This window comes from Salvelinus fontinalis, chromosome 11 (assembly GCF_029448725.1).
Source record: "Salvelinus fontinalis isolate EN_2023a chromosome 11, ASM2944872v1, whole genome shotgun sequence".
Classification (NCBI taxonomy): domain Eukaryota; kingdom Metazoa; phylum Chordata; class Actinopteri; order Salmoniformes; family Salmonidae; genus Salvelinus; species Salvelinus fontinalis.
In genome coordinates this window covers 6,867,137-6,893,079 of record NC_074675.1, presented here as the reverse complement: position 1 = coordinate 6,893,079, position 25,943 = coordinate 6,867,137, and the positions used below count along the sequence as shown (strand labels likewise).

The 25,943-nt window shown below is 46.8% G+C and overlaps 1 protein-coding gene across 1 annotated transcript; it reads right to left on the bottom strand.

Moving 5' to 3' along the window:
- Positions 1–257: 257 nt before the first annotated feature.
- On the bottom strand, positions 258–24,752 carry LOC129864937 (thyrotropin-releasing hormone-degrading ectoenzyme-like). Its single transcript, XM_055937274.1, has 4 exons — positions 24,558–24,752; positions 16,586–16,726; positions 13,851–13,932; positions 258–2,026 (listed from the first exon to the last, which is right to left on the bottom strand). Exons 1-4 carry the CDS (start codon positions 24,674–24,676, stop codon positions 1,883–1,885), a joined length of 486 nt encoding a protein of 161 aa, XP_055793249.1. The 5' UTR covers positions 24,677–24,752; the 3' UTR covers positions 258–1,882.
- Positions 24,753–25,943: the final 1,191 nt, after the last annotated feature.

The window sequence follows — 25,943 nt, the reverse complement described above, 5'->3', positions numbered from 1 at the left end:
CTCTCTCTCCGTCTGTCTTTCTCTCTCTCTCTCTCTCTCTCTGTATTTCTCTCTCTGTCTCTCTCTCTGTCTCTCTCTCTCTGTCTGTCTGTCTGTCTGTCTCTCTCTCTCTCTTTCTCTCTCTCTGTCTTTCTCTCTCTCTCTCTCTGTCTGTCTGTCTCTCTCTCTTTCTCTCTCTGTCTTTCTCTCTCTCTCTCTGTCTCTCTCTCGCTCTTTCTCTCTCTCTCTCACATAATGACAGACACAGTCAGGCAGCGTTGCATTACTGTACAAAATAATTTATTTGTCAGCGTTAAAATCCCATTGCTGCTCTGCTCAAAACACAGAACAATATTGTCCCTCATTTAGGAAAAAAAAGAAGCTTTTTTAATACATCAAAACAACAACAAGAAAGGAAAAGATGGTGAAGGGCTGCAACTGTTTTCTTCTTGAGGTCTACGGTGTCGAGGATTAGCCGAAGAGGATAGCACTGACTTTTACACAGAAAATATGAGCAATGGACTCCCCAGTAAAACCCAACGGGGATTTGCTCTACCAGCCAAGTGTCAACAGTAAAAACTCATTATTATGTTCTATTCTTCATGAAACGAGTCCACAGAGTATATCCAGCTAGCTGTTAGCATCGGCCTGTTAAGTTTACTGGGCTTTGCAGGGTAGCAGCAAAACTAGTAATATCTGTCAGGAACATCGGTGCACATTTCCTCTGCGTTTGCTTAGACACGGTTTCTGAGTGAAACTTTTTAAAGTAATTAGCGGCACATGAAAACCAAAGCATGACGTTTGAGCAAAACAAGGTAAGTTTCTACATGTCATCATTACTACACCGTGGCTCACACAGGCTGTATCCACTGGCTCTCAGTCCCATCAGCAACGTGGACCATCTGCACACAAAATATCACCCGCAATTCACAACAGTTTTATTTTTATTTTCACTCAAACACCAAGACGGTATAATCCAAGGACACTCCAGTGCAATCAGCAAATATAAATGATGTTATTTAACGATAATCGATCAATAATTAATAGTGACTCCTTCGGGGTTATGGGGAGTCACCTTGTTCCTGCTCCCAACCTGCCTCCTGGGTTCTGCAGAGTCCCCCTGGCTTAGTGTCATTTAGGGAAACCCTATTGGATGAGGAAGGAGGATACGTTATTATGGAACACATCACGCACAACAATGAACATCACTTCAGTCGCCAGGTCCCCCGTCTAAATGTTCCAGACGTCACAAAGTCCACCTCAGTATGGCTCAGAAGAGAAGGTTAAGGTCCAAACCGTTTAGGTACACATATTATTTAATTACGTTATAATTCCTATTTGCTTTTGTCCCAATCGAAATAATGATTGTCATCATTGAACAAAAAAATGATAATACTTGTGCTTGTCACAGTTGTATCATATTGCCGCCAGGTCCTCTTCCTGTGCCTCTTGTAGCTCGTTTTGTCTTTCTCCTCATAGGCTACTAAGAGTTGACCGGAGGTTCAAAGGTCATTGAAAAGGTCACAGGGGTCAGCTTAGTGGAAAACCAATCAGAGGAGGGGTGAAAACCATGCGTTGAAAAAGAAAGCTGTCACTGGAGATGAATGCCACCATGCAATATTTATACCTAATCAAATCCACCTTCGACGGACGGTCAGACTAAGGTCATCTGAGCCAATCACATCGTCCGTCTTCACTGTTCCCTCTCTCTCCGGTTTACCAGTGACTTTCTCATCAAGCTTTTGGAGGGGAGGTGAGGAAATGTCTTATTTTGCAATTCAAATTAACATATTCATGTTGAAACAGTTTTTTTCTCATATTTTAGTTTCTCCGCCCGATGTTGTTGGGTCTGTAATAGTTTCAGAGAGATACCATGCTTGGGCTGAACCCTGTTGGCTGTGTGTTAACCGTTGGGAGACTTCCTTAGCCACTGGAAGATCTGGCGTTGGTAGAGACTGTGCCATCTCACGTTGGCCTCCACGATCTCCACGGCCCGGGCCAACGCTGGCCCCGCTCCACCTCCACTGCTCTGGATAAACTCCTTCAGCTGAAGAAGGTAACAGACAGACACAGAGTCAGGTACGTGAGAGTAATCCAGGCATCAATCAGCAAGCATACCTGTTGGAAAGGAGACTGTGTGTATCTAGTGTCTAGGTAATCTAAATACGTTTAAAGTGCCTTCTAGCACAGGGTAATAATTCAAACGTTAGGCCCATCTTCATATAAAACAAAGCTGTAGGGGGGAAGAATTCAGACCAGAGTTACTCGCACGTAAATGTAACTTTATTTCCTTTTCACACGCTTTTCTTTCTGCGTGTATTCTGACCTTGAATTTATGCGTGGGTGAAGAGCAAAGAAACTGAGATGTGGTGGAGGTCTGTCTTCAGATACGCCGCCATATTCTGACCTTGATTTAATTCCCTCATAATTACACCGCCTTTAAACGCAAGTCAAACAATGAATAAGGTCGAACAGCCTGTCGGGTTACAAGTGAGAGAAAAAAACTGCCACTTTATTCTACATTCTGCAGCCTACATTTGACATCATTCCATCATGACATCATCGTTAATTTACCTTTCTTTATTCTGTCACGTCAGCGTGGTTGTTCCTGAGGGTCACTAGCAATAGTGGATCATATTAAACGGATGATGACAAGTTGTGCAATAATTTGGGACATGTAGCCTTGTTTGAATCGTTATGTATGTCAGACCGAACAGTAGCAGGTTAAACCAGGAGCCTGGCATACCAGACTGGAGCCTGGCATACCAGACTGGAGCCTGGAATACCAGACTGGAGCCTGGAATACCAGACTGGAGCCTGGAATACCAGACTGGAGCCTGGAATACCAGACTGGAGCCTGGCATACCAGACTGGAGCCTGGCATACCAGACGGGAGCTTAGCATCTCCAGGCCTCCTCGCATACAAGAAGTACACAAGCAATTGATGAGGACCTTAGGAATATCTAAGGTCTAATAAATCAACTGAATATACATCATCACAATAAATCCATTATTTTAAACAGGTCTTAAATAAACATTATGGTATGAAGAAAATGTATTTCAGAAGAACAGGATATGAGTTGTCCTGCTGTATGTTATCTGGCTATGTTCCATGCCGTAGACTGTCGGCTTGTTCATTTAGCAGACGTTATTATATGATTTTATAGTAAGAAGAATATAATTGAATTTGGCTGAATTAAATAGACGTTATTATATGATTTTATAGTAAGAATATAATTGAATTTGGCTGAATTAAATAGAAAGGACATTTTTCACATTCTGGAGCGAGATTGAGCGTATGATTCTGAGCGTAGAAGTGATCATTTGAAACAGGTCCTATACACTAGATTTAGAGACATTTGGCATCTTTAGTTGTGAACGATACAAACCTTAGAATGTGTTAGAAATTAAAACATTTATGGGCTGCATGATGTTACTATTGGCTATCGATGATTTGAAAAAGTCGCAGAAAAAGCTTGTGCTCATTTCCTTGCCTGTCATCATTCTCATCAGGTGGTCATGCAGTGCATTCAGGCAGAACAAGGCAGTTAACCCACTGTTCCTAGGCCGTCATTGAAAACAAGAATTTGTTCTTAACTGACTTGCCTAGTTAAATAAAGGTTAAATACAAAAAAATAGTAAAAAAATAAGTATTCAGATACCTTGACTTTTTCCACATTGTGTTACGTTAGAGCCTTGATACAATTATTTATTTTCTCTCATCAATCTACACACAAAACCACATAACGAAAAGCGAAAACAGGTTTATTGAAATGTTACTTATTTACATAAGTATTCATACCCTTTGCTTTGAGACTAGAAATTAGGCTCAGGTTCATCCTGTTTCCATTGATCATCCTTGAGATGTTTCTACAACTTGATTGGAGTCCATTTGTGGTCAACTAAATTGATTGGACATGAGTTGGAAAGAGATACACTTGTCTATATAAGGTCCCACAGTTGACAGTGCATGTCAGAGCAAAAATCAAGACATGAGGTCTAAGGAATTGTCTGTAGAGCTCCGAGACAGGATTGTATCAAGGCACAAGATCTGGGGAAGAGTACCAAAACATTTCTTCATCATTCTTAAATGGAAGAAGTTTGGAACAACTAAGACTTCCTAGAGCTGGCCGCCCGGCCAAATTGAGCAATCGGGGGAGAAGGGTCTTGGTCAGGGAGGTGACCAAGAACCCGATGGTCACTCTGACAGAGCTCCAGAGTTTCTCTGTGGAGATGGGAGAACCTTCCAGAAGGACAACCATCTCTGCAGAACTCCACCAATTAGGCCTTTATGGTAGAGTGGGCAGACGGAAGCCACTCCTCACTAAAAGACACATAACAGCCCGCTTGGAGTTTGCCAAAAGGCACCTAAAGACTCTCAGACCATGAGAAACAAGATTCACTGGTTTGAAGAAAACAAGATTGAACTCTTTGGCCTGAATGCCAAGCATCACGTCCGGAGGAAACATGGCACCATCCCTACGGTGAAGCATGGTGCTGACAGCATCATGCTGTGGGGATGGTTTTCAGCGTTAGGAACTGGGAGACTAGTCAGGATCTAGGGAAAGATGAACGGAGGAAAGTAAAGAGATCCTTTATGAAAACCTGCTCCAGAGCGCTCATGACCTCAGACTGGGGCGAAGGTTCACCTTCCAACAGGACAACGACCCCAAGCACACAGTCAAGACAATGCAGGAGTGGCTTCAGGGCAAGTTTCTGAATGTCCTTTAGTGGCCCAGCCAGAGCCCGGACTTGAACCCAATTAAACATCTCTGGAGAAACCTGAAAATAGCTGTGCAGCGACGCTCCCCATCCAACCTGACAGAGCTTTGGAGGATCTGCAGAGAAGAATGGGAGAAACTCCCCAAATACAGGTGTGCCAAGCTTGTAGCGTCATACTCAAGAAGACTCGAGGCTGTAATCGCTGACAAAGGTGCTTCAACAAAGTACTGAGTAAAGGGTCTGAACACTTATTTTTTGCAAAAAATTCTACAAACCTGTTTTTGCTTTGTCAGTATGAGGCATTGTGTGTAGATTGATGAAGGGAAAAAACATTTAATCCATTTAAAAATAAGTGTATAATATAACAAAATGTGGAAAAATTCACGGGGTCTGAATACTTTCCCGAATGCACCGTATTTTCACCCATCAGACTATTCTTAATTTAATCTGGTCTTTACTAATATGTCAACATTAGTTTAGATTTAGAATGGCCCATTATCAAATGGAACAGGAACAGGGGAAAGAGAAAACATGGGTTTCTGCCTCTACCCAGTACTCTATATGCCATGGTCTCTCCAGCCCTGTTCCTGCCTCTACCCAGTACTCTGTATGCCATGGTCTCTCCTACCCTGTTCCTGCATCTACCCAGTACTCTGTATGCCATGGTCTCTCCTACCCTGTTCCTGCCTCTACCCAGTACTCTGTATGCCATGGTCTCTCCTACCCTGTTCCTGCAGCTACCCAGTACTCTGTATGCCATGGTCTCTCCAGCCCTGTTCCTGCAGCTACCCAGTACTCTGTATGCCATGGTCTCTCCAACTCTGTTCCTGCCTCTACCCAGTACTCTGTATGCCATGGTCTCTCCAACTCTGTTCCTGCCTCTACCCAGTACTCTGTATGCCATGGTCTCTCCAACTCTGTTCCTGCAGCTACCCAGTACTCTGTATGCCATGGTCTCTCCAACTCTGTTCCTGCCTCTACCCAGTACTCTGTATGCCATGGTCTCTCCAACTCTGCTCCTGCCTCTACCCAGTACTCTGTATGCCATGGTCTCTCCAACCCTGCTCCTGCCTCTACCCAGTACTCTGTATGCCATGGGCTCTCCAACCCTGCTCCTGCAGCTACCCAGTACTCTGTATGCCATGGTCTCTCCAGCCCTGTTGCTGCCTCTACCCAGTACTCTGTATGCCATGGTCTCTCCAGCCCTGTTGCTGTATCTACAAAGTAATCTGTATGCCATGGTCTCTCCAGCCCTGTTGCTGCCTCTACCCAGTACTCTGTATGCCATGGTCTCTCCAACCCTGTTCCTACCCAGTACTCTGTATGCCATGGTCTCTCTAACTCTGTTCCTGCATCTACCCAGTACTCTGTATGCCATGGTCTCTCCAACTCTGTTCCTGCCTCTACCCAGTACTCTGTATGCCATGGTCTCTCCAACCCTGTTCCTACCCAGTACTCTGTATGCCATGGTCTCTCCAGCCCTGTTCCTGCATCTACCCAGTACTCTGTATGCCATGGGCTCTCCAGCCCTGTTCCTGCATCTACCCAGTACTCTGTATGCCATGGGCTCTCCAGCCCTGTTCCTGCATCTACCCAGTACTCTGTATGCCATGGTCTCTCTAACTCTGTTCCTGCATCTACCCAGTACTCTGTATGCCATGGTCTCTCCAACTCTGTTCCTGCCTCTACCCAGTACTCTGTATGCCATGGGCTCTCCAGCCCTGCTCCTGCATCTACCCAGTACTCTGTATGCCATGGTCTCTCCAGCCCTGCTCCTGCCTCTACCCAGTACTCTGTATGCCATGGTATCTCCAGCCCTGTTCCTGCCTCTACCCAGTACTCTGTATGCCATGGTCTCTCCAACTCTGTTTCTGCATCTACCCAGTACTCTGTATGCCATGGGCTCTCCAACCCTGCTCCTGCCTCTACCCAGTACTCTGTATGCCATGGTCTCTCCAACCCTGTTCCTACAGCTACCCAGTACTCTGTATGCCATGGTCTCTCCAACCCTGTTCCTACAGCTACCCAGTACTCTGTATGCCATGGTCTCTCCAGCCCTGTTCCTGCATCTACCCAGTACTCTGTATGCCATGGGCTCTCCAGCCCTGTTCCTGCATCTACCCAGTACTCTGTATGCCATGGGCTCTCCAGCCCTGTTCCTGCATCTACCCAGTACTCTGTATGCCATGGTCTCTCTAACTCTGTTCCTGCATCTACCCAGTACTCTGTATGCCATGGTCTCTCCAACTCTGTTCCTGCCTCTACCCAGTACTCTGTATGCCATGGGCTCTCCAGCCCTGCTCCTGCATCTACCCAGTACTCTGTATGCCATGGGCTCTCCAGCCCTGTTCCTGCCTCTACCCAGTACTCTGTATGCCATGGGCTCTCCAGCCCTGTTCCTGCATCTACCCAGTACTCTGTATGCCATGGTCTCTCTAACTCTGTTCCTGCATCTACCCAGTACTCTGTATGCCATGGTCTCTCCAACTCTGTTCCTGCCTCTACCCAGTACTCTGTATGCCATGGGCTCTCCAGCCCTGCTCCTGCAGCTACCCAGTACTCTGTATGCCATGGGCTCTCCAACCCTGCTCCTGCAGCTACCCAGTACTCTGTATGCCATGGGCTCTCCAACCCTGCTCCTGCAGCTACCCAGTACTCTGTATGCCATGGTCTCTCCAACTCTGTTCCTGCATCTACCCAGTACTCTGTATGCCATGGTCTCTCCAGCCCTGCTCCTGCCTCTACCTAGTACTCTGTATGCCATGGGCTCTCCAACCCTGCTCCTGCAGCTACCCAGTACTCTGTATGCCATGGGCTCTCCAGCCCTGTTCCTGCCTCTACCCAGTACTCTGTATGCCATGGGCTCTCCAGCCCTGCTCCTGCAGCTACCCAGTACTCTGTATGCCATGGGCTCTCCAACCCTGCTCCTGCAGCTACCCAGTACTCTGTATGCCATGGGCTCTCCAACCCTGCTCCTGCAGCTACCCAGTACTCTGTATGCCATGGGCTCTCCAACCCTGCTCCTGCATCTACCCAGTACTCTGTATGCCATGGGCTCTCCAACCCTGCTCCTGCCTCTACCCAGTACTCTGTATGCCATGGGCTCTCCAACCCTGCTCCTGCAGCTACCCAGTACTCTGTATGCCATGGGCTCTCCAACCCTGCTCCTGCAGCTACCCAGTACTCTGTATGCCATGGGCTCTCCAACCCTGCTCCTGCAGCTACCCAGTACTCTGTATGCCATGGGCTCTCCAACCCTGCTCCTGCAGCTACCCAGTACTCTGTATGCCATGGGCTCTCCAACCCTGCTCCTGCAGCTACCCAGTACTCTGTATGCCATGGGCTCTCCAACCCTGTTCCTACAGCTACCCAGTACTCTGTATGCCATGGGCTCTCCAACCCTGCTCCTGCAGCTACTCAGTACTCTGTATGCCATGGTCTCTCCAACCCTGCTCCTGCAGCTACCCAGTACTCTGTATGCCATGGGCTCTCCAACCCTGTTCCTGCAGCTACCCAGTACTCTGTATGCCATGGGCTCTCCAACCCTGTTCCTGCAGCTACCCAGTACTCTGTATGCCATGGGCTCTCCAACCCTGTTCCTGCAGCTACCCAGTACTCTGTATGCCATGGGCTCTCCAACCCTGTTCCTGCAGCTACCCAGTACTCTGTATGCCATGGGCTCTCCTACCCTGTTCCTGCAGCTACCCAGTACTCTGTATGCCATGGTCTCTCCAGCCCTGCTCCTGCAGCTACCCAGTACTCTGTATGCCATGGGCTCTCCAACCCTGCTCCTGCAGCTACCCAGTACTCTGTATGCCATGGGCTCTCCAACCCTGCTCCTGCAGCTACCCAGTACTCTGTATGCCATGGGCTCTCCAACCCTGCTCCTGCAGCTACCCAGTACTCTGTATGCCATGGGCTCTCCAACCCTGCTCCTGCAGCTACCCAGTACTCTGTATGCCATGGGCTCTCCAACCCTGTTCCTGCAGCTACCCAGTACTCTGTATGCCATGGGCTCTCCAACCCTGCTCCTGCAGCTACCCAGTACTCTGTATGCCATGGGCTCTCCAACCCTGCTCCTGCAGCTACCCAGTACTCTGTATGCCATGGGCTCTCCAACCCTGCTCCTGCAGCTACCCAGTACTCTGTATGCCATGGGCTCTCCAACCCTGCTCCTGCAGCTACCCAGTACTCTGTATGCCATGGGCTCTCCAACCCTGTTCCTGCAGCTACCCAGTACTCTGTATGCCATGGGCTCTCCAACCCTGTTCCTGCAGCTACCCAGTACTCTGTATGCCATGGGCTCTCCAACCCTGTTCCTGCAGCTACCCAGTACTCTGTATGCCATGGGCTCTCCAACCCTGCTCCTGCAGCTACCCAGTACTCTGTATGCCATGGTCTCTCCTACCCTGCTCCTGCAGCTACCCAGTACTCTGTATGCCATGGGCTCTCCAACCCTGCTCCTGCAGCTACCCAGTACTCTGTATGCCATGGTCTCTCCTACCCTGCTCCTGCAGCTACCCAGTACTCTGTATGCCATGGTCTCTCCAGCCCTGCTCCTGCAGCTACCCAGTACTCTGTATGCCATGGTCTCTCCAACCCTGCTCCTGCAGCTACCCAGTACTCTGTATGCCATGGGCTCTCCAACCCTGTTCCTGCAGCTACCCAGTACTCTGTATGCCATGGGCTCTCCAACCCTGCTCCTGCAGCTACCCAGTACTCTGTATGCCATGGGCTCTCCAACCCTGCTCCTGCAGCTACCCAGTACTCTGTATGCCATGGGCTCTCCAACCCTGCTCCTGCAGCTACCCAGTACTCTGTATGCCATGGGCTCTCCAACCCTGCTCCTGCAGCTACCCAGTACTCTGTATGCCATGGGCTCTCCAACCCTGTTCCTGCAGCTACCCAGTACTCTGTATGCCATGGGCTCTCCAACCCTGTTCCTGCAGCTACCCAGTACTCTGTATGCCATGGGCTCTCCAACCCTGTTCCTGCAGCTACCCAGTACTCTGTATGCCATGGGCTCTCCAACCCTGCTCCTGCAGCTACCCAGTACTCTGTATGCCATGGTCTCTCCTACCCTGCTCCTGCAGCTACCCAGTACTCTGGATGCCATGGGCTCTCCAACCCTGCTCCTGCAGCTACCCAGTACTCTGTATGCCATGGTCTCTCCTACCCTGCTCCTGCAGCTACCCAGTACTCTGTATGCCATGGTCTCTCCAGCCCTGCTCCTGCAGCTACCCAGTACTCTGTATGCCATGGTCTCTCCAGCCCTGCTCCTGCAGCTACCCAGTACTCTGTATGCCATGGGCTCTCCAACCCTGCTCCTGCAGCTACCCAGTACTCTGTATGCCATGGTCTCTCCAACCCTGCTCCTGCAGCTACCCAGTACTCTGTATGCCATGGTCTCTCCAACCCTGTTCCTACAGCTACCCAGTACTCTGTATGCCATGGGCTCTCCAACCCTGTTCCTGCAGCTACCCAGTACTCTGTATGCCATGGGCTCTCCAACCCTGTTCCTGCAGCTACCCAGTACTCTGTATGCCATGGGCTCTCCAACCCTGCTCCTGCAGCTACCCAGTACTCTGTATGCCATGGTCTCTCCTACCCTGCTCCTGCAGCTACCCAGTACTCTGTATGCCATGGGCTCTCCAACCCTGCTCCTGCAGCTACCCAGTACTCTGTATGCCATGGTCTCTCCTACCCTGCTCCTGCAGCTACCCAGTACTCTGTATGCCATGGTCTCTCCAGCCCTGCTCCTGCAGCTACCCAGTACTCTGTATGCCATGGTCTCTCCAGCCCTGCTCCTGCAGCTACCCAGTACTCTGTATGCCATGGTCTCTCCAGCCCTGCTCCTGCAGCTACCCAGTACTCTGTATGCCATGGGCTCTCCAACCCTGCTCCTGCAGCTACCCAGTACTCTGTATGCCATGGTCTCTCCAACCCTGCTCCTGCAGCTACCCAGTACTCTGTATGCCATGGTCTCTCCAACCCTGTTCCTACAGCTACCCAGTACTCTGTATGCCATGGTCTCTCCTACCCTGCTCCTGCAGCTACCCAGTACTCTGTATGCCATGGTCTCTCCTACCCTGCTCCTGCAGCTACCCAGTACTCTGTATGCCATGGTCTCTCCAGCCCTGCTCCTGCAGCTACCCAGTACTCTGTATGCCATGGGCTCTCCAACCCTGCTCCTGCAGCTACCCAGTACTCTGTATGCCATGGTCTCTCCAACCCTGCTCCTGCAGCTACCCAGTACTCTGTATGCCATGGGCTCTCCAACCCTGCTCCTGCAGCTACCCAGTACTCTGTATGCCATGGGCTCTCCAACCCTGCTCCTGCAGCTACCCAGTACTCTGTATGCCATGGGCTCTCCAACCCTGCTCCTGCAGCTACCCAGTACTCTGTATGCCATGGGCTCTCCAACCCTGTTCCTGCAGCTACCCAGTACTCTGTATGCCATGGGCTCTCCAACCCTGTTCCTGCAGCTACCCAGTACTCTGTATGCCATGGGCTCTCCAACCCTGTTCCTGCAGCTACCCAGTACTCTGTATGCCATGGGCTCTCCAACCCTGCTCCTGCAGCTACCCAGTACTCTGTATGCCATGGTCTCTCCTACCCTGCTCCTGCAGCTACCCAGTACTCTGTATGCCATGGGCTCTCCAACCCTGCTCCTGCAGCTACCCAGTACTCTGTATGCCATGGTCTCTCCTACCCTGCTCCTGCAGCTACCCAGTACTCTGTATGCCATGGTCTCTCCAGCCCTGCTCCTGCAGCTACCCAGTACTCTGTATGCCATGGTCTCTCCAACCCTGCTCCTGCAGCTACCCAGTACTCTGTATGCCATGGGCTCTCCAACCCTGTTCCTGCAGCTACCCAGTACTCTGTATGCCATGGGCTCTCCAACCCTGCTCCTGCAGCTACCCAGTACTCTGTATGCCATGGGCTCTCCAACCCTGCTCCTGCAGCTACCCAGTACTCTGTATGCCATGGGCTCTCCAACCCTGCTCCTGCAGCTACCCAGTACTCTGTATGCCATGGGCTCTCCAACCCTGCTCCTGCAGCTACCCAGTACTCTGTATGCCATGGGCTCTCCAACCCTGTTCCTGCAGCTACCCAGTACTCTGTATGCCATGGGCTCTCCAACCCTGTTCCTGCAGCTACCCAGTACTCTGTATGCCATGGGCTCTCCAACCCTGTTCCTGCAGCTACCCAGTACTCTGTATGCCATGGGCTCTCCAACCCTGCTCCTGCAGCTACCCAGTACTCTGTATGCCATGGTCTCTCCTACCCTGCTCCTGCAGCTACCCAGTACTCTGTATGCCATGGGCTCTCCAACCCTGCTCCTGCAGCTACCCAGTACTCTGTATGCCATGGTCTCTCCTACCCTGCTCCTGCAGCTACCCAGTACTCTGTATGCCATGGTCTCTCCAGCCCTGCTCCTGCAGCTACCCAGTACTCTGTATGCCATGGTCTCTCCAGCCCTGCTCCTGCAGCTACCCAGTACTCTGTATGCCATGGGCTCTCCAACCCTGCTCCTGCAGCTACCCAGTACTCTGTATGCCATGGTCTCTCCAACCCTGCTCCTGCAGCTACCCAGTACTCTGTATGCCATGGTCTCTCCAACCCTGCTCCTGCAGCTACCCAGTACTCTGTATGCCATGGGCTCTCCAACCCTGCTCCTGCAGCTACCCAGTACTCTGTATGCCATGGGCTCTCCAACCCTGCTCCTGCAGCTACCCAGTACTCTGTATGCCATGGGCTCTCCAGCCCTGCTCCTACAGCTACCCAGTACTCTGTATGCCATGGGCTCTCCAGCCCTGCTCCTACAGCTACCCAGTACTTAATTTGAGAAACCAAGTGAAATCTGTTTGGGAACATCGACAGTAACATGTTTTCACAACAAAACATATTTCATTAAACTGTTGACAGCCCTTCTCTCTGCATGCTGGAGAAAGGAATGAAGAAGAGAGAGGAGGAGATGGAAACGTACGGTGGTGAGATATTCTGTAGCTAAAGACAATATGTCAGCCTTTTAATTATCAAAACAATAAAAATTACCTGTTTACTAGGCTATTCAAAATCCAATACAAATCCCCTATAGTTGTAGGCAAACTCTAAATGTGTTTAATTTAGGCTAGATCAATTATGTACCAAAGATGTACCAAAGAATCTGCCGTGTGTAATCTGCAGTAGGCTATGTAATGTATAACAGCAAAATCATGACTTGAATTCATGTTTCTTCCCAGGCTTGGGCTCATATATAGGCCTACTGTATCCACAAACTGTAATCTCCAGGCTTGGGCTCATATATAGGCCTACTGTATCCATAAACTGTAATCTCCAGGCTTGGGCTCATATATAGGCCTACTGTATCCATAAACTGTAATCTCCAGGCTTGGGCTCATATATAGGCCTACTGTATCCATAAACTGTAATCTCCAGGCTTGGGCTCATATATAGGCCTACTGTATCCATAAACTGTAATCTCCAGGCTTGGGCTCATATATAGGCCTACTGTATCCATAAACTGTAATCTCCAGGCTTGGGCTCATATATAGGCCTACTGTATCCACAAACTGTAATATGCAGACCGGGTTGTTTTCAATTACTCCCAGACACAAAAACAAACAGGAAGTTTCCTTTTGAAGTTCAGAACTTTTTTTAGCCAATTAGGGACTGCAGAGAACAAATAACAAGAAACTGGTACAGTCTAAGCATCCCTTTAAGGTTTAGGTCTCTTCTCTGTGGTTCTGTCAGTGGGATTACTGGACTGGTACTGATGCCCCCTGATCAGGGAGAAAAACACTATTACTTTAAAAACAAAAAGAATATGACTTTAAGGGTGAGAAATAAAGGTATGCTTTTAGAAAAGTTTGGGATTTAATGTAGACTCTGTACCAGACTGTCTCCATCAAATCAATGTTAACACAATTTAACAGAGCAGGACGGATTAGTAAATGTTATATACCTGTACTAATCATACTGCTTTTTAAAATGACAAAGTCCCCAAGTTGGCATATATTCAGATTTCTTTCACATTTTTAATAGTGTCATTTACAATGTACTTGAATGTAACCTATCATACAATAAGCCATCTGCATTTTGTTACTGAAGACGGGGATACCTGAGTGAACCTTAAATAAACGTACCTCATTCAGCTCTGTGTCTGTGTTTAGGAATTCCGTCACCCCACTGATGAGCTTAGAATTCATGAATAAGGCCTCCCCGTACCTAAACATGGAGAACAGACTTTAGTGAAGAAAGGCCTCCCCGTACCTAAACATGGAGAACAGACTTTAGTGAAGAAAGGCCTCCCCGTACCTAAACATGGAGAACAGAGTTTAGTGAAGAAAGGCCTCCCCGTACCTAAACATGGAGAACAGACTTTAGTGAAGAAAGGCCTCCCCGTACCTAAACATATAGAACAGAGTTTAGTGAAGAAAGGCCTCCCCGTACCTAAACATGGAGAACAGACTTTAGTGAAGAAAGGCCTCCCCGTACCTAAACATGGAGAACAGAGTTTAGTGAAGAAAGGCCTCCCCGTACCTAAACATGGAGAACAGACTTTAGTGAAGAAAGGCCTCCCCGTACCTAAACATGGAGAACAGACTTTAGTGAAGAAAGGCCTCCCCGTACCTAAACATGGAGAACAGACTTTAGTGAAGAAAGGCCTCCCCGTACCTAAACATGGAGAACAGACTTTAGTGAAGAAAGGCCTCCCCGTACCTAAACATGGAGAACAGACTTTAGTGAAGAAAGGCCTCCCCGTACCTAAACATGGAGAACAGACTTTAGTGAAGAAAGGCCTCCCCGTACCTAAACATGGAGAACAGACTTTAGTGAAGAAAGGCCTCCCCGTACCTAAACATGGAGAACAGACTTTAGTGAAGAAAGGCTTTGACAAACACTGTTGTTCCATTGAGGCTTCGCTGAACACCGTCCCAAAGAGCTCGGGGGCAGATTAACAATCACAAATGTCCTTTTCATTCACTTCTACAGTATCTGGAATCTAATGTACTGTAATCTACTGTAATCACAACACAATACATTTAATGATACTCTACAAAATCCACAAGTACAGTACTGTATATGAATTTGGCAACAAAGGGTTAAATAGATTAACTATAATGCAAAAAAGGCACTGAATTATACAAACATATATGAGATATAGGTAGAAATAATTGACTGTAAAATATATATGACATACATACGATACAATAATATCTACTTCATTGTCCATGTACATTTATATTCATTCACTATAAAACATCACTATTGAAACACAGGAAGAATATAATACATCACTATGGAAACACAGGAAGACTATTATACATCACTATGGGAACACAGGAACACTATAATACATCACTATGGAAACACAGGAAGACTATTATACATCACTATGGGAACACAGGAACACTATAATACATCACTATGGAAACACAGGAAGACTATTATACATCACTATGGGAACACAGGAACACTATAATACATCACTATGGAAACACAGGAAGACTATTATACATCACTATGGGAACACAGGAACACTATAATACATCACTATGGAAACACAGGAAGACTATTATACATCACTATGGGAACACAGGAACACTATAATACATCACTATGGAAACACAGGAAGACTATTATACATCACTATGGGAACACAGGAACACTATAATACATCACTATGGAAACACAGGAAGACTATTATACATCACTATGGGAACACACGAACACTATAATACATCACTATGGAAACACAGGAAGACTATTATACATCACTATGGGAACACAGGAACACTATAATACATCACTATGGAAACACAGGAAGACTATTATACATCACTATGGGAACACAGGAACACTATAATACATCACTATGGAAACACAGAAAGACTATTATACATCACTATGGGAACACAGGAACACTATAATACATCACTATGGGAACACAGGAACACTATAACACATCACTATGGGAACACAGGAACACTATAATACATCACTATGGAAACACAGGACCACTATAATACATCACTATGGAAACACAGAAAGACTATTATACATCACTATTCAAACAGGAACACTATAGTATATGAGATATAAGTAGAAATAATTGACTGTAAAATATATATGACATACATACGATACAATAATATCTACTTCATTGTCCGTGTACATTTATATTCATTCACTATAATACATCACTATTGAAACACAGGAAGAATATAATACATCACTATGGAAACACAGGAAGACTATAATACATCACTATGGAAACAGGAACACTATAATACATCACTATGGAAACACAGGAACACTATAATACATCACTATGGGAACACAGGAAGACTATTATACATCACTATGGGAACACAGGAACACTATAATACATCACTATGGAAACACAGGAAGACTATAATACATCACTATGGAAACACAGGAAGACTATTATACATCACTATGGGAACACAGGAACACTATAATACATCACTATGGAAACACAGGACCACTATAATACATTACTATGGAAACACAGAAAGACTATTATACATCACTATTCAAAAAGGAACACTATAGTACATCACTATGGAAACACAGGAAGACTATAATACATCACTATGGAAACACAGGAAGACTATAATACATCACTATGGAAACACATAAACACTATAATACATCACTATGGAAACACAGGAAGACTATAATACATCACTATGGAAACACAGGAAGACTATTATACATCACTATGGAAACACAGGAAGAATATAACACATCACTAAGGGAACACAGGAACACTATAATACATCACTATGGCAACACAGGAACGTTAGTACACAAGTCACACATATTACAGTCTCTGAGGCCTTGAATCTCTTACCGTGAATTCAAGATGTCCCACTTCTCTCTGAAGTACCTCCAGGCTAAGTGTCTTCCATGCGGGTTCCGTCCCACGTGGATGATGACATCGATGACATCTTGATCTGGGACCAAATCTGAGCTCAGAGAAAGATTCAGCAGCCTGGAGGACAAGAAGAAGAAGAAGAAGAGCTGTGAATAAAATAGTGTATATTAGTGTCCTCATACAGGACACTGTTGATTTAGGGAATCATCCTCACAATGGTACATCTGGTGAGAGTACAATAAGACATGGTCACCTCTTACTAAATTCACAAGTTTAAAGTACTCTGTGGGTAATGTAGTCCAGCAGAAATCTGACTGAAACAGTCTTTGGGTAATGTAGTCCAGCAGTAATCTGACTGAAACAGTCTTTGGGTAATGTAGTCCAACAGTAATCTGACTGAAACAGTCACTGGGTAATGTAGTCCGGCAGAAATCTGACTGAAACAGTCATTGGGTAATGTAGTCCAGCAGTAATATGACTGATAAAGTCTTTGGGTAACGTAATCCAGCAGTAATCTGACTGAAACAGTCTTTGGGTAATGTAGTCCAGCAGTAATCTGACTGAAACAGTCTTTGGGTAATGTAGTCCAGCAGTAATCTGATTGATTAAGTCTTTGGGTAATGTAGTCCAGCAGTAATCTGACTGATAAAGTCTTTGGGTGCTGTAGTCCATCAGTAATCTGACTGAAACAGTTTTTGGGTAACGTAGTCCAACAGTAATCTGATTGATTAAGTCTTTGGCTAATGTAGTCCAGCAGTAATCTGACTGATACAGTCTTTGGGTAATGTAGTCCAGCAGTAATCTGATTGATACAGTCTTTGGGTAATGTAGTCCAGCAGTAATCTGTCTGATACAGTCTTTGGGTAATGTAGTCCAGCAGTAATCTGACTGATACAGTCTTTGGGTAATGTAGTCCAGCAGTAATCTGACTGATACAGTCTTTGGGTAATGTAGTCCAGCAGTAATCTGACTGATACAGTCTTTGGGTAATGTAGTCCAGCAGTAATCTGACTGATACAGTCTTTGGGTAATGTAGTCCAGCAGTAATCTGATTGATAAAGTCTTTGGGTAATGTAGTCCAGCAGTAATCTGACTGATACAGTCTTTGGGTAATGTAGTCCAGCAGTAATCTGACTGATAAAGTCTTTGGGTAATGTAGTCCAGCAGTAATATGACTGATAAAGTTTTTGGGTAATGTAGTCCAGCAGTAATCTGACTGATAAAGTTTTTGGGTAATGTAGTCCAGCAGTAATCTGACTGATAAAGTCTTTGGGTAATGTAGTCCAACAGTAATCTGACTGATAAAGTCTTTGGGTAATGTAGTCCAGCAGTAATGTCAGCAGTCACAATAGACACAGTCAGGCCATAGAGCTTTCAACATCAGTATCAACATCCAGTGGACGAACAAGATTTCTGGCCTGGCTGAGGTGCTTCTGTCAAGTCAGGTGATCCACTTCTGCTATTAAACTAGTACATAAAGACACATTAGGGCAGACTCAGTCTGAAGGAGAACGTTGCTATAGAAACACATTAAGACAGACTCAGTCTGGAGGAGAACGTTGCTATAGAAACACATTAAGACAGACTCAGTCTGGAGGAGAACGTTGCTATAGAAACACATTAAAATAGACTCAGTCTGGAGGAGAACGTTGCTATAGAAACACATTAAGACAGACTCAGTCTGGAGGAGAACGTTGCTATAGAAACACATTAAGACAGACTCAGTCTGGAGGAGAACGTTGCTATAGAAACACATTAAGACAGACTCAGTCTGGAGGAGAACGTTGCTATAGAAACACATTAAGACAGACTCAGTCTGGAGGAGAACGTTGCTATAGAAACACATTAAAATAGACTCAGTCTGGAGGAGAACGTTGCTATAGAAACACATTAAGACAGACTCAGTCTGGAGGAGAACGTTGCTATAGAAACACATTAAGACAGACTCAGTCTGGAGGAGAACGTTGCTATAGAAACACATTAAGACAGACTCGGTCTGGAGGAGAACGTTGCTATAGAAACACATGAAGACAGACTCAGTCTGGAGGAGAACGTTGCTATAGAAACACATTAAGACAGACTCAGTCTGGAGGAGAACGTTGCCATAGAAACACATTAAGACAGACTCAGTCTGGAGGAGAACGTTGCTATAGAAACACATTAAGACAGACTCAGTCTGGAGGAGAACGTTGCCATAGAAACACATGAAGACAGACTCAGTCTGGAGGAGAACGTTGCTATAGAAACACATTAAGACAGACTCAGTCTGGAGGAGAACGTTGCCATAGAAACACATGAAGACAGACTCAGTCTGGAGGAGAACGTTGCTATAGAAACACATTAAGACAGACTCAGTCTGGAGGAGAACGTTGCTATAGAAACACATGAAGACAGACTCAGTCTGGAGGAGAACGTTTAAATTCAATGACCAAAAATCCAGTTTTAATACCATGTATCAGCAGCCTCAGAAAGTACGAAGCTGATGAGACCGTATCAAATGTAGATATATCCGGTTATGCAAATGAGACGAAAATGTCAAGCAGGCAACAGAAATGATATTACAGAAAAAGACGCCGCCACGGTGTATAGGTTTCCACTCTGCATTTACATGCAGGGAGGGTAACCACGGCACGTTGCTTCACCAGGAACTCACACTTCTTTTTGTTCTGATATATCTCCTCTGTTTCTCTTCACCATTTTACTCTGTGCTCTTGAACTGATAGGATGATGACGTTTTATACCTCAACCAACGGGCTTTGTGCAACAGACTTCTAAAAACACCAAGACGTGTGTCAGAGGAAGAGCAACTGCCTCCATATTATTCAATCGCTCAACATACTCTATGTGAGAGCTCCAGTCTTCTGTTGTAATCAATCTAACGCTTAGTGAACAGATACACTTTGAAGTGTGAAACCACACAGCGAATAGCAATGTATTCAGTGTAGAATCCACGTCGTGTTGGATGTCTGTTGATAAGGGATCTGTATTCTATTCTTAACTGATTCACATTCACACCCGGATACTCAGTCATCCTCCTACATTTACATGGACCTTTCAGTCATTCAGCACACACTCTTATCCAGAGCCACTTACACTAAAGAGTGCATACAATTTAGTCAGTTATCAGTTCCCGCCTTCATCCGCCTTTCCAGCCGTTTGGGGGATTGGACTCCTGTACCCGCCTGGTCAACCGTTTGGGAGACGGGTCTCCTGTATCCGCCTGGTCAGCCTTTTGGGAGACGGGTCTCCTGTATCCGCCTGGTCAACCGTTTGGGAGACGGGTCTCCTGTATCCGCCTGGTCAGCCTTTTGGGAGACGGGACTCCTGTACCCGCCTGGTCAACCGTTTGGGAGACGGGTCTCCTGTACCCGCCTGGTCAACCGTTTGGGAGACGGGTCTCCTGTATCCGCCTGGTCAGCCTTTTGGGAGACGGGTCTCCTGTAACCGCCTGGTCAGCCTTTTGGGAGACGGGACTCCTGTAACCGCCTGGTCAGCCTTTTGGGAGACGGGTCTCCTGTATCCAAGTATCATTCGACTCTGTTTCCTGATCTCACAGCTATTATGTGTAAATAACACAGAACACACCCTGTGGAGATGGAACATTATTTTCCATGTTATTTCCTCTAAGTTTCTTAACACTGATTTCTGAGCTCATGTTGCAACACCATCCACAGATCCCCAGCCGCTCACACACCGCTACGACAAAACTTATTTTCCCTTCCCGACCGACCCAACCGACCAACCAGACGACAGAAAATAAAATGGCCCCCAACACAGGAAATTATTTCGTCCTTCTGAGTCTTCTGGGAGTGTAAAAAGGTCGCCGCCGGAGCTGTGTTGAGACGACCTCATTTTAGAGCAGGTTGAACACGGTCTATCAGGGAAGGCAGGGTTTATCCAGCGCTGAGATCACATCATGCATTAATAACAACATTCAGGAGAAGGATACAATTTAGTCCAAGGGTGCAGAGGAGACAGAAATCAATACTAAATGCAGGGCCCATCTATTCCAGCCCCAGAGCCTCAGAGCCCCAGAGCCTCAGAGCCCCAGAACCCCAGAACCCCAGAGCCTCAGAGCCCCAGAACCCCAGAGCCTCAGAGCCTCAGAACCCCAGAGCCTCAGAGCCCCAGAACCCCAGAGCCTCAGAGCCTCAGAACCCCAGAGCCTCAGAGCCTCAGAACCCCAGAACCTCAGAGCCTCAGAACCCCTCAGAGCCTCAGAGCCTCAGAACCCCAGAGCCTCAGAGCCCCAGAGCCTCAGAACCCCAGAGCCTCAGAGCCTCAGAGCCTCAGAACCCCAGAGCCTCAGAGCTGGAAGGCATATCTTGTCTATCCTGTCCAGTTTTCTTGTCTGTAGATGGAGTATCACTTACGTGCCTAAGATAACCCCCCTGCAAACACACAAACAGGCACGGACACACACACACACACACACACTGATCTAATCACGGACACACACACACACACACACACACACACACACACACACACACACACACACACACACACACACACACACACACACACACACACACACACACACACACACACACACACACACACTGATCTAATCACGGACATGGGGTTTTATTTCCAACCTTCAGTAGTGCATGCGGTGTGAAATTCAAGTGTGCCTTAAAGCCTTAAATCATTGATTCTGAGAGAGAGACTACATTCCTGCTTCTACTAAATAGGGAATAGGGTGCCATTTGTGACACAGCCCTCGGTACATTGTAAAGTAAATGATTCACTCCATTCAATTAAGCCCCAAAGCCTCAGCAGCTTTATCGTCTGCTAGGTAGCTTCTTTCTGGTCCTGTGGTGCGTAACAGAGACATTCTTCCCCCAGGTCTCAGAGGGACAGGAGCACAGCTGCTACACATGGCCTGCTTTTTATTCTGCCCTGTCTGGATTACAATGGTAGAGAGGGGTGAGAGGGCGCATTGGCAAGTGTTACACACAGTCACACGTACACGCACGAACACATGCACACACACACACATACGTACGTACATACACACACATACGTACATACACACACACATACATACACACACACATATATACACGCACACACACATATATACACACACACACACACACACAGACACACACGTACATGCACACACACAAACATATATACACACGCACATATACACTCACACATGCACACACACACACACACACATACACACACACACACACACACAGACACACACGTACGTACGTGCACACACACAAACATATATACACACGCACATATACACTCACACATGCACACACACACACACAGACACACACGTACGTACGTGCACACACACAAACATATATACACACGCACATATACACTCACACATGCACACACACACACACACACACACACACACACACACACAGACACACACGTACGTGCACACACACAAACATATATACACACGCACATATACACTCACACATGCACACACACACACACACACACACACACGCACATATACACACTCACACACGCACACTGGCGACGGGGTGAGGGGCGTGCCTTGGCGTTTTATAGGCGTGTGGCATTGTAGCATTTTATTCAGCCTTGACACACATTAGGAGAGGGGTGAGGTGGACGCCTAGGCACGTAGCACAAGCCCCCCCCCCCCCCCCCCCCCCACACACACACACACTCCCCTAACTCCCCTCAGCCATGCCAATACCCTTCCGCAGGATAGAGACTCATACTAATGAGCTGCGTTGTTGATGTGTCTCCTGCCTTCTGTCTCCCCGGCCTGTCTGGCACGATGTGTCCAGATTCTCTACTCTCTGTTCCACAGCCGGTGAACTAATGCCCCTTGTTCTCCTCTACGAAACACACAGTTATGGTAATAAGGATTCTGGGTATTATCACTGTTTTCTCTCCAGGCATCTTCATTAGCCCCAGATGACACAACTTGCCAGGAAAAGATACTGAGAGAGACACATTTAGTAAATGTGTTTTTAAACGACGGATAATAGCTGTTGTTTGACAGCCAGATAATTCCTATGATCAGATTTAGGATTGTTGTCAAGTGGCAGGCGATCATCTGGTTTATTTCTGATCGATTAGTGATTGATCACTGAGACCTGCAGGGATTATAAACCATGAATTATACTCTCATCGCTCTGACAACCACTTTACATACTAACTACCCTGCTACAAGAAAATCCATATGTCATTCTTACTGCAATCCCCTCTCTGGTGTCCATACAGCTGGCCCCTGTCATGCTTACTGCAATCCCCTCTCTGGTGTCCATACAGCTGGCCCCTGTCATTCTTACTGCAATCCCCTCTCTGGTGTCCATACAGCTGGCCCCTGTCATGCTTACTGCAATCCCCTCTCTGGTGTCCATACAGCTGGCCCCTGTCATTCTTACTGCAGTCCCCTCTCTGGTGTCCATACAGCTGGCCCCTGTCATGCTTACTGCAATCCCCTCTCTGGTATCCATACAGCTGGCCCCTGTCATGCTTACTGCAATCCCCTCTCTGGTATCCATACAGCTGGCCCCTGTCATGCTTACTGCAATCCCCTCTCTGGTATCCATACAGCTGGCCCCTGTCATGCTTACTGCAATCCCCTCTCTGGTGTCCATACAGCTGGCCCCTGTCATGCTTACTGCAATCCCCTCTCTGGTATCCATACAGCTGGCCCCTGTCATGCTTACTGCAATCCCCTCTCTGGTGTCCATACAGCTGGCCCCTGTCATGCTTACTGCAATCCCCTCTCTGGTGTCCATACAGCTGGCCCTGTAACACACAGCCCTACACAGAGACACACTCCATCCACTACAGTGTTTCAAGGCGACTGTAACACACAGCCCTACACAGACACTCTTCCATCCACTACAGTGTTTCAAGGCGACTGTAACACACAGCCCTACACAGACACACTCCATCCACTGCAGTGTTTCAAGGCGACTGTAACACACACATTTGTGGCCTGCTGGAGGTCATTTTGCAGGGCGCTGGCAGTGCACCTCCTTGCACAAAGGCGGAGGTAGCGGTCCTGCTGCTGGGTTGTTGCCCTCCTACGGCCTCCTCCACGTCTCCTGATGTACTGGCCTGTCTCCTGGTAGCGCCTGCATGCTCTGGACACTACGCTGACAGACACAGCAAACCTTTTTGCCACAGTTCGCATTGATGTGCCATCCTGGATGAACTGCACTACCTGAGCCACTTGTGTGGGTTGTAGACTCTGTCTCATGCTACCACTAGAGTGAGAGCACCGCCAGCATTCAAAAGTGACCAAAACATCAGCCAGTAAGCATAGGAACTGAGAAGTGGTCTGTGGTCACCAACCGCAGAATCACTCCTGTTTTGGGGGGTGTCTTGCTAATTGCCTATAATTTCCACCTTTTGTCTATTCCATTTGCACAACAGCATGTGAAATTTATTGTCAATCAGTGTTGCTTCCTAAGTGGACAGTTTGATTTCACAGAAGTGCGATTGACTTGGAGTTACATTGTGTTGTTTAAGTGTTCCCTATAGGTATGCTTGTCATCGGCAAGTATTAGGGAGTTCTTCAAGATAAAAATAAATGGATCAGGACCTAACATGAGGACAACAAGAGGATGCTATTCTGAAATAGACTACATTTTCTTCATATCATGATACTTTAGACCTGTTTAAAATAAATAATGGATTTCTTGTGGTGGTGTAGACTATATTACATGGATTTATGAGACTTTTTGAATTGTAGATGTTCCGAAAGACTGCATCAGCTTGTAGGCGATGTGTGGAAGCCAGGAGATGCTAGATGTGATTTACTCACCAGTTGAGCACAAAGCTGTTGTGAAATTTTATGTGAAGGATCAATAAAGTTATTTAATATTGACTCACCGGTTCAGCATAAAGCTGTTTCCCTGTGAAGGAACAATAAAGTTATGTTTCCCTGTGAGGGAACAATAAAGTTCTGTTACAAATGACTCACCGGTTGAGCAGGAAGCCATTGTCGCTGCAGGTGAGAGCCTCCAGGAGAACCTTCTTCTCTGAGATGGCTGTGGTGGAGTGGAACTTCATCCAGATAAACTCCCACACGTCCTCATCCATCAGAGACACGCCTGTACAGTACACTATGTCACGCACGTTGGGAGGGATCCTGCAGGGAAGGATACACACACACACACACACACACACACACACACACACACACACACACACACACACACACACACACACACACACACACACACACACACACACACACACACACACACACACACACACACACACACACCACACACACACACGCACAGCACACACACCACACACACACACACACACACACACCACACACACACCACACACACACACACACACACACACACACACCACACACGCACACACACGCACAGCACACACACCACACAAACGCATACACACAAACACGCATACAAGCAAACACACAGGCAGACACACAAAACAATTATATTACCAATGTTATTCCCCTTTAAACTACTACAATAACATTAGTATTCAGTATTTCCTGCTGTTTGTGTCAGTTGGCTTCTTTTCAGGTCTTCCTCACGTAATAATGTTTAACCTCAAAGGATTTTACCCTGATTAAACAAAGGTTAACAAATCAATAACGAAGCGGACCGGAATCCTCAGAGAAGATACGGAGATTGACTATCTAACAGCGTTGTGTAAACAGACGATAAACAGACTGTATATTTGCTTGGAACAGAGCCCTTGTTTGTGGAGCTGTTTGGCTGCCATTTTGACACATCAGTTGTTTCCCTCGTTCACATCTCAGTGAGGCACAATAATGATCTAGAATGTTCCAACAATGGGAGAACATTTATGTTCTAGAATGTTCCAACAATGGGAGAACATTTACGTTCTAGAATGTTCCAACAATGGGAGAACATTTATGTTCTAGACTACACTAGAGAGATGGCCTGCTTTTTTAACAATGGGAGAACATGCTTTATCTCCATATATTGTGTCTATAGTTTACTCACATTGTAAAGCATTTAGAAATGGAGTGTTTTGCGTCAATGGCGATGCGAATGTTAAACTGTCCTGGGGGGTGTGTTGTGAGTTGAGCCAGGCACAATTACCTTTGTTTTCAACCGATAAATCGTTTTAGATTCTCCATTTCTGTAAACGGCATAGGCATGTCAGACCAACACGTTTGTCTCAGCTCAAAGTACCCAGAAATAATAGGACTGTGTTTGTGTGGCTTTGTAAGATCAGCCAAGCGCTTTAACCAATCAGGTTGTCTGAATCCTGTACCTGATTGGTCTCCATCTATAACATGGTAAACCTCGTGGGTTGACTGCTCGTGTTGTCAACATGGTAAACCTCGCGGTTG